We start from the raw sequence: 17,131 nt of genomic DNA, 5'->3' as shown, positions 1-17,131 counted from the left end.
TCATTCGTCACATGGAAGGTTCTGAGGGCAGGCTAGGGAGGGGAGGGGGGCACATTCAACTCCAGGCAGTTGTGTGCGCCCACCTGGGCCACCGTATCTTGAAAGCTATCTATGACAGGGACCGAGTCTGCTGCGTGCTGTGTTTTCGCGGTTTAATTCACGTTGATGGGAGAGGCAGCGTGAAGGTCAATTCGCTTGCTGCAGTTGCCGCGCCGCGCTTCCTTACTCCAGCATTTTGACAGCAAGTTGCTGCGGCCATCGAGTGAGATGTGATCATGTTTGCTTGTGCGTGTGCGACACCATGCTTGTTAATTTAGTTAGTATGCCATTTACAAGTTTATACAGTCGACAGCACTACAATCCCTACTTCATATAGCTCTCCACTAATTTGCTACCACAATCGATGCTTTGCATTTCGGGCGAAACTGCAACTTATTTCCCTTTTTTTGTGTATGTATCCAATTTGTGTACCATGCTTACCCTGTGTGCTTGAGTGTTTTGTGCACTGGGAACGGGTCGGGGAGGGGGACCGACATTTAGTCAGTCATTCATGCTTTTTTGTCAGCCTCTTTGACAGATTCTTTGTATTTTCCTGTCAAAATAAACATTCATTCATTCATTCATTGAAATTAACAAGCGTAGTGTCATGCGTGCACAAGCAAATATAAACACATCTCACTTGATGACCATGCGAACTCGCTGTCAGAACACTGGATTGAGGAAGTGCGGCAGCAGCAACCTGAACTAAGCATCAAAAACGCAGCGCACAGGGAGGAAGTGCAGTAGAATGTGCCCCCTCCCCCCCGGAGCCTTGCGCACGACGAAAGATGTCGCGCTTCTTCCCCGCTTTCCTCTATTGCGTGCATTACTTAGTGTGAGCCGTGATCGCCGGCTCACACTTGCACACTTTCACTCACACATACAGGATATGGCACATGGTGACGGTTTTATTGCCCTTGAACTTTATACGGAACCTCACGGCGATGGCAGAAATGTTCCAGGAGTATCCATAGAATGGCCATCACAATATAAGGAGCATAACGTGAGACAAAATTGCTGCTGAAAGGTCACAAAAGAAAACAATCATGACTACATGGGCGGTACTTCTAACTGATATATTTCGGATACAGACCCAAGAAATATATACATGGTTGCATGTGCAGGAGGCGTCACTGACACTTGAAGGGACAACCAGCATTCAAAAAATATAATGTGGAAGTGAACATCATAAAGTAGTGAATTCGCTTTATACGACATGCTTACACTTTATAAAAATAGCCAACTGTCTACGTTCCCACTTGTTCTACAAAAACATTTTGCACATGTTACCAAAACTTACAGCACAATTCAAACCTGAAGTCTTTCAACACGTATGTGACACATCTTAAATATCAATACATTCATCAATGCTTTTGCTATTTATGCCAAGTCTTGGTGTGCACAATTGTGTATAAAGTGCCTGAAAGGGTTATGAATTAAATCAGGATTGGTGTCTTTTGTTCTTTATGTGGCAAACACATTTGAGCAGCGGCTTGTCATGTTTCTGACTCTGTAGAGTTGCGCGGTGTGGTCACTACCTGATTGTTTCTTTTCTGCCTCATTACTTGCATGCGTCCTCAGTTGCGATAGATTTGTTCTTGCTGTGCACTAGGGGGGCTTGCAGTGTAGATGTTCTGTGCTAATAGCTTGTAGCAAAGACGTATTATCGCTAGTCGCTCGCTTACTCTGTGGACTATCACGAAACATTCAGCTTCAAACATTTGTGTGTAGTCGGTGTAGTTACCATTACCCACGCTTTGGCGCATTGATTTAAGTGTGTGCCCACTCTTGTTCTTGATACGTTGGCAAAATAGTGGGCTTATGTTTGTGTGTGAATTGATTGGATGTGTAAAGTGGGAGAAACTTACTGCGCCACGAAGCAGCGCTAATCCCTTTGTCACTGTGTAATGAGCGGTACTTACTCTTGCTGACGTTCCATCGTTGAAATCCTTTTTTTAGAGGTTAGTGATCCAATGCTGATAGAAGAGTGAATTTTTTAATCCTCAAGAAAAGCCATCAATTGTGAAAAGCTGGCAACACAGGCAGTCTGCTTATGTTGTAGAGTTTCCTATAGATCTGGTCATATTCATTCCATTCCTTAATATGCCAGTCACTATTTTGGCAGCCAACTACTGCACGCGTCTTCCCTCTACCGTTCCACACTTTTCAGCATGAATGGAGCACAGTGTGTTAATGAACACCCAGTTGCATTTCCAACAGCTCATCACACAGTAGCAGGGCAGAAGTGGTAATTGTTTCATATTCATGTGCGTTCGCTGAGGCAACGTTCGCTGAGGCGCTGAGGTGTGTCGTCGAAAGTGCCATCTCGTTTCTCTAGGGTGAACTGCTCTGCAAAAAGGGTCTATAGAATGGAAAGGGGCGCTACTTGGTGTTAATGCGTTAGCATTCTTTGGGTACTTCACACAGTTTTCAAGGGCTATCTATTTTGTTTGCTTGTATGTTTGTACCTAACCGTTTCCCAGCTGTATACCTGGGTCACTGGGTAGTCCATGGTCAAATGCATAGTGCATCGAGCTACTGTGCTGAGGGAACAGGGTTCGAAACCAACCGTTGGACAAACTTAGGTCACTGAGTATGTGGCAATGTTTACATATGTGCCGCTCTTCAATGTACCTCTTTCACGCCGACATGAGTCACTGTAGATGCGGGACTTTATAGGGACCGCTGTTCAAAGAAACTCTTTGATGCCAACTTGCAGAACTCTGTATGTGCCGCTCAATCTGTGCTGTTCTTTAATGAACCTCTCTGGCGCCAACTTGGGTAAATAGGTATGTGTCACTGGGAATGTGCTGCCTCTACGATGACGAAAAAGATCCCTTAAATTTCTATGATGCTAAGCAGAATCAAATCCAAGTCACAAGGGCTCCTCCAGGGCAGCAACCCGACGCATTAGCAGGCTGCACCACAAATGCACTGGGCATGTGTCGCACTTTGATGAACCTCTCGCCATCTTGGGTCACCGAGTGCGCGGCAAGCGAGGAAACAATTCTGAGTGTTTTCAGGCACTGGTCCACGATGCTTCCCATCTTGGAGGACGCGTGGATTTCTCAGCAGTGCCACTAGATGGCACAGCAGTCTTGCTGCAGTACACGCCTCACACATAACTTGTTGCGACGGTGGCAATACACTATGTCACTATATTGATTCAGTGCTAACACATTACCGTAGACAGTCATCGTGACGTGGGTTCAGCCACAATTTTTCATTCTCTTAAAAACATGAAATTGGAGTAAAGACAAGGGGCGAAGAAAGTGACACAGAACACTAGCGCTCGCAACATGAGTGCAGATGTCGTGCGCCACTTTCTTCGTCCCTCATCTTTACCGTGCTTCAAGCTTCTTGCGAGAATGCCCTCATTGAGCAGTTGCATCTTGAAACTAGCACTGGAATTAAAAGAGCACTGCATTATTTCAGAATTGTAAGAAAATATGATAGATTTATTTATTTTTGTCAGTACGATACATAAAACACAGGTGGAGTAGAAAAACACATGCAGAACTCCTGTCGTCTCCTGGGACCTTCAAACAGTGAGCAAATGGCGGTTAGTACGATGCTGGCAAAAACTAGCAGCTAATCTCGTACAAAGGGCGTGTTAATTAGCCATAATGCTCAGAAAACAAAACTGGGTGGTAGCACAGGGAACAAGCAATCCGGAGAAGCAGACCATTGCAAGAAGTGCAGTTGCTTGCCTTGTTGCACTAATACCATCATTCTTGCCTGCAGCCATAATCAGCTTAACAGAGAAATCATAGAGGCTTATCATATTTGTCAACTTCAAGGTGATTGTATAAGCCAAGCATCGATATCTCTTAACCCATGAAGAAGTTGAATATCTGCTACATTCCTGTGCCTCCTAATCTTGTAGTGCATGTGACTGTACGAATTGCTCTTTATATTGCCCCTGCTCATGCCCTTTTTATAATTTTTTTCTTGTTTTCTGCTTTTTGTTTTGACATGCCGTTTATGTTATGTCTTCCAGGTGGCACGCTTGAAAGGTTTATGTTTCGCTTTTCTTGAATAAACGGCAGTTGAAAGTCGGCACACTGTCCCGTTGTTCCTTCCCACTTTCCATGTCCCTATTGCTGTTTTATAATTATGTCACCACACCAGCTCACTTAGCTGTCACTACTTTTGCAATCCGAAGAAATATCACTAACAGCAGTTTAGAAAAAAAGGAATAGAGAAAAAAGAAACAAAACCATATGTTTTATACTTATTGATACTCACTATACTCATTAAACAATACTATGAATTTGGTAATTTTCTCATAAAATATTTCTTGGCTTTCACTTGAAGGATTGAAGTATGCAAGGTGGGATGGAACCCCACTATGGTACGCCTGTAATTGTGACACTAAATTTTCCATAATTACTCCATAATAAGATTGTGATGTGCTGAAAACCTTGTGGTGTTAACATTATTGAAGCTTGTTAAGTGAGGAAGCATGAGCACAAGGCAAAGAGCAATCTTCTTTCCTATCTCAAAGTCTTAACAGGCTAGGTTAAGTCTAAGCTCAGGTTTTCTGGGAGCGACTGATTGATTTCCTGATTGTACAATACTCAGTGAACATTATCATTAGACCCATTTTATTTGAGCGAATTTTATGGCATTGAGTGCTCATTTCCGAACTGCAAATGTGATCTGCATACTGCATATGTATATGTAATGGCACAAAATCTTAATGCCATTAGCGACGAAGTAACCTCTGACATCTCAAAACAGATATGCAGCAATATCATTGGGAATTTCTGCAAAAAGAAATACTTTCTTGCACGTTGGAGACCATGAAGGTTGGTGTAGTTGCCAACTTGTCATTCTTGAATACTGCAGGGGCATTGTTTTATTTGCACTCCTCAGCTATAGATAGCCTTTCTTTTTGAATACCGCAATTGAAAGCAAACCTGCTGCATTGACTGTATCATTTACAATGACTGGAGCATAAATATTTAAACAGAATCGCCCGTCTGCTTTGGCTAATCAATTGTGAAGTCAATAAGTTAGGCAGGTGTTACACTCTTGTGACACCAGAAGGCAGAAAGCTGCGCCCTGTATGCTTCAGGTCCGAGCGGAAGGAGGGAAGGGTGAGCCGAAAAGGATGGTGGTTTGATAAGTTCCGTCTTCCTGTGCACATAGATGGCGAGGGGGGCGGGGGCAGATTGGCACACAATTTCTCTTCTAGCACAGCTGTGGATGAACAGGGATGTCAGTGAGGCTGAGCACTGAAGCCGCCCACGCACCCTGTTTTAGAAGTAATCTGCCACATGTGCTAAGAGTGGGCATTCTGAGATGGTGTGGGATCATGTGCACTGTCTTCCTGCGCATTTATTACTGGAGGTTGCGTAATCTCGAGTTTCTGTGATGCATCAAATGAGAGGCAGATGAAGCGTTCGTTCCCCACTGCTGGCGCTTTTCTTGATAGCGTCGTCCCACTGCGCGGGTGACATTATTAGTCACGGGGGGCGGAGGGCATGCAAAAGTGTGGCTGGCTTTGCTTTGTACCGCCGCTGTGAAGATATCGTCGACAAGGAATGAAACCGTATCTTTCGTTGCAGGGGCTCAAATTTAACAAAATGAATTTCCTTTTTTGATTGCCCGATAATTCAGAAAATCTTGCAGCTCCTTTCGTGTAAGAAAGATTAATCGGTGACTGTATGTATTTGCATAAAAGGTAGAATTTCAATCTAATGAAATTTCAGTTTAATGAAGCAAATTGCCAATTTTACCGACTTTGTTCTATTGAGGTTTAACTGTGTACGCAGAACTTGCATTAGGTTTTAGGGTGCCGGCCTCATGGACGCTTCACGCACTTGGCATGCTCCCCTTATTGCAGTCGGTGCATGCATGTCACTTGCATGTGTGCATATAATTAGGAGGCCTTGTGTGCCTCTGGGGTTTGGGAACAAAAACATGTTGGGCGCCAGAATGTGAGTACAGCTTGCTGTTTCCCCTCTGTAGTGGGAAGCACGACAGATCAGACCTTCAAACAACTTAACACATTTTACTTGCATACCATGAGATGCCACACAGCCGGCCACACATCAACAACAACCTCCGGAGGCACGCAGGCCTCCTACATATGCGCACACGTCAGTGGCACGTATACATTGACAGTTATGAGGAGAGTGTGCTGAGTGCGCAAGACGTCCATGTAGGCGGCAGCCTACAGGGTGAAAATGATGATTAAAAATTTGTTTTATGCTGTACTCTCTTTTTGCCTGGTTTCCTGCTTCTACAACATGGCTGCTGCTCAGTTAATTATTCAAATTTATGATGAGTCTATTCTATTAATACTCACACCATTTATGTAATGCCCTGCCAGGGGCCTCTAAGGGTAAAATCATGATGACGAATTTGAGGCATTAGCAATGTGATAACCGCTCTCTGTCTCTGCTGCTGCCCTCTGCAGGTGGTGGGCAAAGGGACCTTTGGGCTTGTGCGCAAGGGTCGCTGGCGAGACCAGGATGTGGCCGTCAAGTCCATTGCCTCGGACCACGAGAAGCGCGCATTCCTCGTTGAGGTACGTGTGACCGATGAGTTGCGTCAAGATGCAGGCATCCATCACCGATTGCAATGGAAGAGTTGACAATTTCATCATTATGCACCTTCTTTCAGTATTGTGTTTTCAGCACTGCTTCAGCCATCAAGTCCATTATGTAAGAACAGATGTGTGTTTTTATATACTGCAAATTATTGAGCTGCCTGAGTTGCTATTCCTGACAGATGATGTTTATCGTATGATGGAGGTGCACATGCAGCCTGCAGGTTTTGAATAGGCTTCACGATCATCCTTAATTCATTTTTCAATGGCTTGTGATAAACTGACACAATAAAGATAACTTAACAGCAGAAGGTCCACAATCTGTTTTGGGCGTGCCTGAATGTACCTGGTCCTTGTCTCTTTCACTGTCCAACTCTGGCCTTGAAGAGTGCAGATGCACATGGTCGAAGTTGTAGAACTGCGACCCATGCTTCTTGATGTCAAAGGACGAGACTTGCAAAGCATGAAGGTAGGGAAACGCTGATATGATAAAGGAAAATATTAAGTCAAGCTGAAGTGATACTGCTCAAAAATGTCTAAGGTGGTAAGCGATAAATTTAAGTAAATGTAGGACACCATTGCAGACTTTACTAGGGCATTCTAGTGCTAGTCCAACAACATCATAATGCCTCATTATAATTGTCACTAGCACGCGGCCACTAGTTAATAAAATCTCATTGCATTGCATTACAAGAGGAAAGAAAATGCTGCTTGCCCACTTCTATCCAATTCGAAAATATAACTAATTGACAACTATGTGGGTGGTTGAAAGGTTTAGTTTTCAATCCCTCGAACTAAGTCATTTCCTGGCACGAAACAAGTGCTGTGAGGTTTCTGGAATGGTATATTAAAGTCGACATCGACTTAATATTTGTCTTTATTGTCGCCCTTAATATTAAACTAATGTTGGTTTTTCAAATTCCAAATCTTGCATCGTTGGCATGGTGATGTCATGGCACAGAGCAAAATTTTCTAAAATCGTGTAGCAATAAGGGTAGGTATGATTATAATAAACAAAAGCACTGCACACATTTCTTATGGCTCGCTTGTGACAGCCACAGTGATCGCATGTACAAAGCAAGTATCGTCATGCCATCATAACGCGCATCCATCTCATGGATGCCAAAACCAGTGCCAGAGCAAGACCCTAAGGAAAAGATTTCTGCATGAGGGGCATATACCGTCCCCAAACATTATTCATGATCTCTCTTGCTTGCCTTTTCTTTCTTTAATGCTGAGCATCTAATACTTCCAGGTCAAAAACACCCAAACCTGTTATTGCTGTGACATAGCATTCTTGACAGGACATTAGCCAGTGCCGAGTTTTCGAGAAAGGAAACAGAGGCCAGACCGATGACGATAATTGTTTGGGGACTATGTACACCCCAAAGGCTGTAAACTTTTTTTTCACTGAAGTATCACAGTAAACTCTTAAAAAAGTTTTCACCCTTTGGGGCTTTTCTCATCCCTCAGAAAACAATCACCTTGCCCACATTTCTTTTCTTTAAAGCTGCGCGCTTGGCACTTCCAGCTCACAAACAGCATGCACATTATCAGTGTTACAGAGTGTTCTCAACAGGAAAGTAGTGAGCGCAGCGTTTTCAAGAAAGGAAACGTAAGCACGGCAGATGACGATTATTGTTTCGGGACAAGATAAGCCCAAGGGTGCAAACATTTTGAGAGCACAAATTATTTAGGTGTCTCCTTAGCTTGCAGCTATGCACCATGGTTATGTGCACATAAACCTGCAGTAGCATAGAAAAATGTTAAATAGAAAATGGCACGTCTGTACACCTTCCACATCAAAATTGAACTACTGCAGTGAAATGGCATTTATTCATTTGTTCAATATTTATTTACTTATATAGTTGCTCTACACATTCCCCTCTCATTGTGCAGGTGCGGCAGCTGTCGCGAGTCGATCACCCCAACATAGTCAAGCTGTACGGGGCTAGGGTGCGAACACCGGTGAGTCAAAGGATTGATGGGCTGTGGTGACTCCGTGCTGGGCTTTCAGGCATTGAGTTCGGCAAGTGCGGCATGCCACAGAACCAACCGGTCCACTATGACACATTACCGTTGCATCTGTCTTTTCATCACTTCTTCGTCGCTCTCTGGCACTTTTCTCAGGCTTCAACCTTGAATGGTTGCCATAAGCACACTGTAGAATGATGAAAATGTAAAACAGGAGTAATAGGCATGGCATTGCTATCGCCGCTGTCTCAGCTAAGAGCTGTCTCAGCTGTGTTGAGGGATAGAGGAAAATAAACATTACGCTCTTTATACCTCTGTTATCATTAGGTTCCTTTAAAAAAAATTTGGGGAGAACTCGTCTATAGTGACTGTCTTAGTATGCAAATAACATTATTTAGAGGTTAAATTTTTAATCCACACTAACTGGCTTCTATGTACTACACTTTGTACACCGTATTAGCAGTGTATCTCATTATAGGTGTGTAGATGGTGATGGTATGTTTCATACGCTGAGTATTACTTAGAACGGAACATACCCAGTGACACATACGCAGTTACCCAAGTCGGCTTCAAAGATGTTTTCGGTTAGATAGACAGATAACCAGAAAGAAAAATGGCCTGATAGTGTGAAGAATGCTATTCACATTAAAGTTTCTGCTGTAGTGTGTTTATTGAAAGCTATCACACTTGCTCCAGTCTGTTCTCAATCTTGAAGAAAAGTTTTCGCAGAGCCACTATTGCCATAGGTCATAAATAAATAAGCAGTAGACTTTTGCTTCAAAAATTAGCATATATCCCTAGATATTTTAAGCTGGTGAAAGCAGCATTTAAACAAAGTTTTTTTTGCCGGCACAGATCCAGTGCTTGTGGTTACCTCTGCAGTGTGCCATCTGCAAAGTAATAACACAATACATTGACCTCCGAAATTCTTTTCGCAGTGTAAACAAATATATGGCATGACAAAAAAATGCCTTGTTCGGTCTTTGAAATTAGTTCTGTAAGGGCCTCAGATGACATCTGGTGGCTCAAGTTTGTCTTGGACTATGCTTAAGCCTAAAAACAAAAAAAAGGGAAAAATTTTATGTACAGTCCCCGACTGTTTATTCGGACCTCACGGGGACTGTGGAAATGTCCGAACAAACAGGTGTCCGAAAAAGCAGATTAAGAAAAAAAAAGGAAATCCTTTATTTCCACGCACTTATTCGGGCTTGGCAGTAGTAGGCTTGAAGAAATCATGAATGCACGCGCCGTTGCATGCTGTTCCGTTTACGTGCAATCAGATAAGCCTGAATCTCGGAGAGGGTCGTAGGGTCACTATAGGTGGCTGAAAGCACAGTCACTGCTTGTTCACGTTCCACATGCGACGCCAGCGTAGCACATGGTGCGCCATCTTCCAACTCGGAGTCATCGTCCGGCAGTGCGGCAGAAACCTGACAAATGATCTCGCCATTGTCTAGTTCTGCGCATGTCAGTACAGCAGTATCAGCACTTGCGAAACTGTCAAATGAGACGGTGTCCGGAATCACAATGCAACCACTGCGGAGGTCTCGGCAGAACATTTTCGGCGTCAGTAGGGAGCACAGCAGTAGGCGACAAATCCTAGGCCTCCCAGCACCCGCTTGCCAGCATTCCCCAGCGCAGTCTGCGCGGGCACTGTCGGCTCCATTAGACACTTGACGTGATGTTTCCGTATGACGCGTTGCATCACCGCACGTATGACGCGTTGCATCACCGCAGCCTCCACACAGCACTCAAAGGAAACATCGCCACGCTGTCACCAGTCGCACAAACGAAAAACGTGGCCTACTCGCAGCGTTGTACATGAAGAAAGAAACAAATCAGCTGCTAGATTGTCTTGACATGGCTTACTAAGCCGAGACCGGAACTGCTGTAGCTACGAACCAGGCAAAAACGATGCAGATGATGAGCAGGGATTTGCAGTAGCGCCACTTCGTGGGGCAGCAAGGAGGCTCCGTTCAAAACAAAAATGGCGTTCAGCCAGTCGAACCATGCACCGGTCAGAGTCTGTGCATGGTGCTCTCGATCGAGTTGGCTCAAGGAGTGTCCGAAAAATCAGACGAGAGCTTGCAAGGTGTCCAAACTTTCGGAAGTTGTTATACATTATGGTCTATGGGGAGAATGGCAGGGCCGCTAAGCAGACAGAATAATCGAGCATGTCCGAATTTTTGGAGTCTGAAAAATCAGTCAGCGACTGTACTGTCCAGGTCTTTCTCGCGCAGTGTTTTGTTAACATGGAACCACACCAACTCACCCAGCTCTCAGTTTTGATGAAAAAGCGCCTGTGTTTGTTGTTTCCTTGCTCGTCCATGTATTTTTTTTGTGAAGGTCATGTTAAGATGAAATTTCGTGTGTTGCTCGTGCGCAGGGAAAGTTTATCAAAGTTTCGCAGTCATCTAGTCAAGAAGTTGTATACAGTAGAACCTCATTCATACGTGTTGGAAAAAAATTCGAGAAAGAACGCACTAATCGAGAAAACTAATGATACGAAATGACTAAGAAATTGGACAGACTCAACTGCAGTTCCCATCTAGGTAATGTGAAGGGTTGCACGAATGGGCTCGACATGAGGCGTTAGATGCCAACGTGCATCAAGCTGGTGTGGCTCAGGCGGCCCAAGACGTGTGTTGTTGTTTTCGTGTTGCGTAGTATTTTGAAATGGTGATGGGAAATTGAAACAAAATCAAGCTGGTGGGTGATGCCGGATGCCACAGGTGCGAAACGACGCTCACATTGCGCCGCCTGCGGATAGGTGACGGTGTTTATCGTTATAGGGTTGATGGCGATAGCTGTGAAGGTGGTGTGCGGCGACTCGGGAGGAGATTTGCTGGTACCGGAATAAGAAACTGAGTGCACGCTGGCGTTCTCACTTGAGAAGGGCGGGCGAGTATTGCGGGGAAGCTGATGCAGTGGGTGGCTACCATTCCCGATTGCGCACGCCTTGTGCCTTTTTTTGTGTATAGATTCTGGTGGCTGGAAAACATACCGTATGATCGCAGTCTGCACCAGGGAAGGGCGGCGTGTTTGGGCTATCGCCTATTAAAAGCGGGTAGTACTTTTCCAATGGTACTACGCCCCCACACACTGTAGGGTGAGTCCACATAAGAACGAACAGGTGGTCCTGGTCACCATTCCTGATTTTGATGAAACTTACTTTAAGCGCAGGTATTGGGCCCAGAACAATGATTCTGAACATAGTTTTGTGAAAAAAAAATTTGTTCACCTGAAAAAAAGGGCGCAAATTTCGGCCGCCGAAAACACTTTTCCGCCAGTTCTGCAATTTCTGAAATTTGAGCACGCATAAAGAAACAATGGTGCGCTTCTCTGTCACATTATTTTTTTCCCACAAAGAACAAGTTAAATGCCACCTTACGAGTATTTTATTAAGGTTGGCTACGAAAAGAATTTTGAGAAAAAGAAATCCCAAACATGGTAAACGGACCGAAATGCCTGTAATTCAGGATTTTATTGTTCTAGACTAAATAAAGCAAGGATAATAAAACTCGGTGCACATGAACCTAGAAGATTTTACATTCTTTCAAAATAATTTTTGTTGCTTTGCCAAGCACAGTTATATTTAAACATAGCACTTAAACATAAGTAGTTTGCCAAGAACATCAAAATTTGAAAATAGTTTTCTGAAAGAGGCCATTTCTAATCTTTTTGAAAATCACTCTGGTTGAAGTCAAGGAGGTTGTCTACCACTATGTGTAAAAAACGTTGCAATATTTGAGTACCGAACAAGTTGCAATGTGTCAAATGTGACTGTACTGTTTACTGGCTGTAACACGACTTTCATGCGTTCTGATTTGTTGAGCTATGCAAGAACTCATTCAACATTATATTCATTGTTCGGTTACAACGCTGCCAACAAGTGATGCTGTCCTGTGCGGGTTACAACCTTTTCTAACCACACAATGGCACGCATTGTATGCCAATGTGGCAGAGGCAGAAGGCTGACGGTACTGTTGCCATGGGGGTTATATTTTATTAATCTGGTCTTGCATCTTTTCAAGAACATGTGACGTTCGATTTCACTGCTAAAGAAGTTGCTTATCCGAAGCAACTGTCCTTGCCACGAACAACTGCAGTTCGGAGTTATGGGTCCGCTTTCACTCCCACATATGCCATGACTGAATATTAGGCATTGCGGGAACCACAACCCATTCTCCTGCCTTCAATCACCCGAAAGATTCAATGTCAGCTTTTGGAGTGTAAATTAATGCAACCTTTGGTAGCTTAGGGGTCAGAACTTGTACCGTATTTGAAGTAGAGTTAATGCCAGATGAGGCGGGATTTCGAAGGTTGTGTAGCGTCGCCTCGTGCTTCGCAATGCCTGTGATTCCATCTCAGGCACTTTCCCCATGTCCATTAGTGCAAAATAGTTATTTTGCTGATGCATACCAGTTGTTGTTCAATCACGAATCTGAAATTTGTTCTTGAAATGAGCAGAAGCACCGTCACCGAGATAAGTAATATGAGCGTACACTGCGATGTACTCTTCAAGCCATTCGGTCACCTTAGCCACGGCTTAGCATGCATGGGCCGAGTCATGGCACATTTCATCGCTTACGACAGCAAAACTGTGGGCCTCTTTCTGGATCGTAGCCACACAGATAAATATGGTGACTTGACTTTTACTCCAGTGATGAGACTGAATTTCGTCTGGTAGCGTGACTGTCCAGTTCTCTGAAAAATTGAAATGCAGAAGAAGACTTGCTTTCTGCATAGACTTCTTTTATTTACTGATTGCTTTGTCTTGAATGCACCTGATGTAGTTGTGGCTTATCCATTTCTTTAGGCATGTCTGAAGGTACTCCAAAAATACACTCGGGGTTGACTCTTTCTTTATCAAGTCGCCTTTCTCTCAAGTCGCATATAATATTTCTTCATCTTCAGAAATTCTAAGGTCAGTCAATGTGAGAGCTCTGATTGTCAGACACGCTGGACACTCTCCAAGTTCACACTTAAAGGAAAAGGGACTGCACAGGCAAAGGTCAGGAAAGTCTTCGGTATTTTTCTGCTGACCGGAGCTCTTTTCCAGCGCACATACTGCCAATTTTATGTCGGTACAATAAACACAGACGCCTATTTGCTGTGTCGGCATGGCCGTGACCCATTTCGGTCACAAGGAGTAGAATTTAGTCTGACCGATTGCAGTGTCAGGGTGAGCTTCCTTAAACGTGCGGTAAGTTTGACATATAGAGCGTGTCATTACACATTTCGCAATAAATTCTTTCTTGCCATTCAGTTTAACGTGAACCACATCCTTCTTATTTGGGCTTGGTTGGCTACAATTAAACTCATCATCAGTGTAATAGTCCAGTGCTGCTTCGAGATCTTTCTGGTCTACCCTTTTTCTTGTGTAAGGGTCAGGGCCGGATGACACACCGTGACTTTCTTTGTATATTCTGGATTTATGGATCATGTAGCGTGTCGCTGCTGGAATGACATGCTGTATTCCTTTGACGTCAAGTGACTTTGGCAGCAGAGTTAAAAGATGACAACGCTCGCTGAACGACTCCGAAGATTCGAAGGCTTGCTTTAAGTTGTTCAGCAAGTCTGAATAGGTATTGCAGCTTTCTGTCGATGTCACAGGCTGGCTTTCTGTGTCATATGCTGCTGATAAACTGGACCTAAGTCGCTTCTTGAGAGCATGCTCAATTTCTCCTTCCTTTCGCTTGGCATATGAGCTTCTTTGTTTTCTTTTAATCAAATGTGGAGGTTCTAGTGGCGAAACTACTGGGCACTGCACATACCTGTTGAGGTCTTCAACGGCCACTTGTTTTATAACGAAAACTTCCTATGACGTAGATGCCTCCTCAGACTCAGATGAAATCTCATTTCCAGATATTTCAACCAGTGTCGATGCAGCCTCATGTGTCAGCATGTGATAAGGACCCAGGGAGGTTGAAGAATCCGCAGTCATTGCCTTGAAGTGATTGACATAGTTCCCGCAGAGAAATCCGTTTCTCTAACAGGAACACTTGTTTCAGGCAAGTGTTACCTTATTTGAACAATGTCCAAGTTCTTTGTGCTATGAAAGTTCCGCTGATACAAAATTTTCTTCTTGTGTCTCTGCAGATAGTCAGCACACACCACATGTTTCAGGCTATACCGTATTTACTCGCATAATGATCGCACATTTTTGTCAGAAAACATTGACGCAAATTCAGGGGTGCGATCATTATGCAGGTTAAATTTCCCGTGAAAAGAAAAAAAAAATTTTCGTCCCGCATTTGCTGCGGGATGCGGGTGTGGGACATCCAAACAAAAATGGCAGCCGGCGGAGCAAGCTGAACGCGCCGAATGTGATTTTTTTTTCTTCTCGTGAGCACGTTACGTGCATTGAAACAGTTTCTTCTGTATCAGTAATGAATAATATTGTTAATATCGGCAAGTTTGCGGCAATAACGTAGCCATGTCCACTTTGAGGGGGCAGAAACAGATGGGCGCGCTTAGCTGCCGGTGACATAGAAACACATGGCGGGCATGCAGCTGAAACTGCGGCATGTGTCTTCACTACTATCCTAATACAGCACGTTTGCGCTAAGGGTGGGTGAATATCTTAGCTGTGTTACAAGTGTTGGCGTATGAATAAGGTACACTTTCAACGTATCAGTGCAAACGTGGCTGCTATCGTTGCCGCTCGCAATTTGTTGCGTGCCCACGAGTGCAGATGAAAAAAATCGAAAGGCGCCTTTGTTTGTTGTTGTTGACCACAACCATTATAAAGCCTACACATAATAAAGGCAAGTTTGGTTGTACCTCTTTTTGTCATGGAAGTGCGGAAAGTGATGAAAGTAATGAAATGAGGCATCTACTTAAGAATGTTTGGTGCGTGCAGACCGCTTGGTTTGTCTTGAGTCGTTCACGTAGCATTCAATAGATGGTAAGCACGATCATAATTAGCTAGACTTGGCACACGACATATCGCTGTGGCAAGTTCGGGGTGTGATCATTACACGAGAAATAAAAAAAAATCGAATTTTGATGACAAAATTCAGGGGTGCAATCATTACGCAAGTGCGATCATTATTCGAGTAAATACGGTACTTTGTGGCTTGTGCACTGCATTGTGCACTGGAGGTGCATTGTGCACATGCATTGTGCACTGGAGGAGCCCTCAGAAAAACTACCGGCAGACCTAATGTAATATACCTTGTAGACCCCCGGACAGCTTTCGCCTTTCACTTTCTACACTCCTTATCTCATTCACTCTCCGAACTTCGGTGTCACGTGCAGGCGGACTTTGCTTACGATCGAAGCGGCACTGATGAAACGTGAGTGTCCGCCACCACAAGCACCCGCCGCCACAGATCACCTAAGCAATTGAGGCACCATGCAACCTCGTGGCACATTTCTTTTCTCTTTTCTTATTCTTATTTTTTGAAGGCTTCTTCATGAGTATGTCGGGTACAATTATTTTTGAACAACCTGCGTGTGACTTGCAGCACAATATCAGCGGCGCGGCCACTAGGCTGAGTGCGGTCACATTTGACACATTCTAACTTGTTGGGTACTCAAATAATGCAACGTTTTTTTACACACAGTGGTAGACAACGTCCTTGACTTAAGCCAGAGAGATTTTCAAAAAAGAATGGCCTTTTTCAGAAAACTGTTTTCAAATTTTGATGTTTTTGGCAAACTACTTATGTTTAAGTGCTATTTTTAAATATAGCTGTGCTTGACAAAGCAACAAAAATTATTTTGAAAGAATGTGAAAACTTCTAAGTTCATGTGCACCGAGTTACATTATCCTCGCTTTATTTAGTCTAGAGCAATAACATCCTGAATTACAGGTATTTCGGTTCGTTTACCATGTTTGTGATTTTTTTTCTCAAAATTCCTCTTGTAGCCAACTGTAATAAAATATTCATAAGGTAGCACTGCACTAGTTCTTTGTGGGAAAAATATATTGTGATTGAGAAGTGCACCATTGTTTCTTTATGCACACTCAAATTTCAGAAATCGCAGAACTGGCGGAATAGTGTTTTTGACAGCCAAAATTTGTCCATTTTTTTTTTTCAGCCGAACAAAATTTTTTTTCTCGAAACTATGTTCAGAATCACTGTTCTTGGCCTAAAACCTGCGCCTAAAGTACATTTCGTCAAAATTGGGAATGGTGACCAGGACCACCTGTTCACCCTGTAATAGATTGTGGAAGGTGCTTGTCGCTGTAGGGTTAGCGGCAATAGCTGTGAAGGCAGCATGCGACCACCCGGGAGGAGGTTTGCTGGTACCAGAATAAGAAACTGAGTGCACGCTGGCGGTTTCACGTGAGACAGGTGGGCGAGTATTGCGGGGAAGCTGATGTGGCGGGCAGCGGCTGTTCCCGATCACGCGTGCCTTGTGCCTTTTGTGTATATAGGTTCTGGTGGCCGGAAAACGTAACATACGATCACAGTTTGGTGATGTACTGAATGTTGGGGCTGAAATATCATGTTTTCTGGGAACGTATGAACCATTAAGAAATATGCATAACTTAATTGTCCCATTTTTTGTGTTCTCGATCACAAACGTTGGCACTAGGAAATCGTA

At 43.8% G+C, this 17,131-nt stretch overlaps 1 protein-coding gene across 1 annotated transcript in view; it reads left to right on the top strand.

Annotated features, from left to right (window-relative positions):
- Window positions 1-17,131, top strand: part of LOC126523499 (mitogen-activated protein kinase kinase kinase 7-like) — a 131,343-nt gene that overhangs the window by 2,483 nt on the left and 111,729 nt on the right. The window contains exons 2-3 of the mRNA XM_050172105.3: window positions 6,467-6,577; window positions 8,498-8,566. Coding sequence (XP_050028062.2) covers window positions 6,467-6,577; window positions 8,498-8,566 — 180 coding nt within the window. The remainder of the gene's footprint in view (window positions 1-6,466; window positions 6,578-8,497; window positions 8,567-17,131) is intronic.

The sequence above is a fragment of the Dermacentor andersoni genome, chromosome 6, assembly GCF_023375885.2.
Source record: "Dermacentor andersoni chromosome 6, qqDerAnde1_hic_scaffold, whole genome shotgun sequence".
NCBI lineage: Eukaryota > Metazoa > Arthropoda > Arachnida > Ixodida > Ixodidae > Dermacentor > Dermacentor andersoni.
Note: the sequence above shows the minus strand (reverse complement) of the source record. Positions and strands in the feature narration are given on the sequence as shown.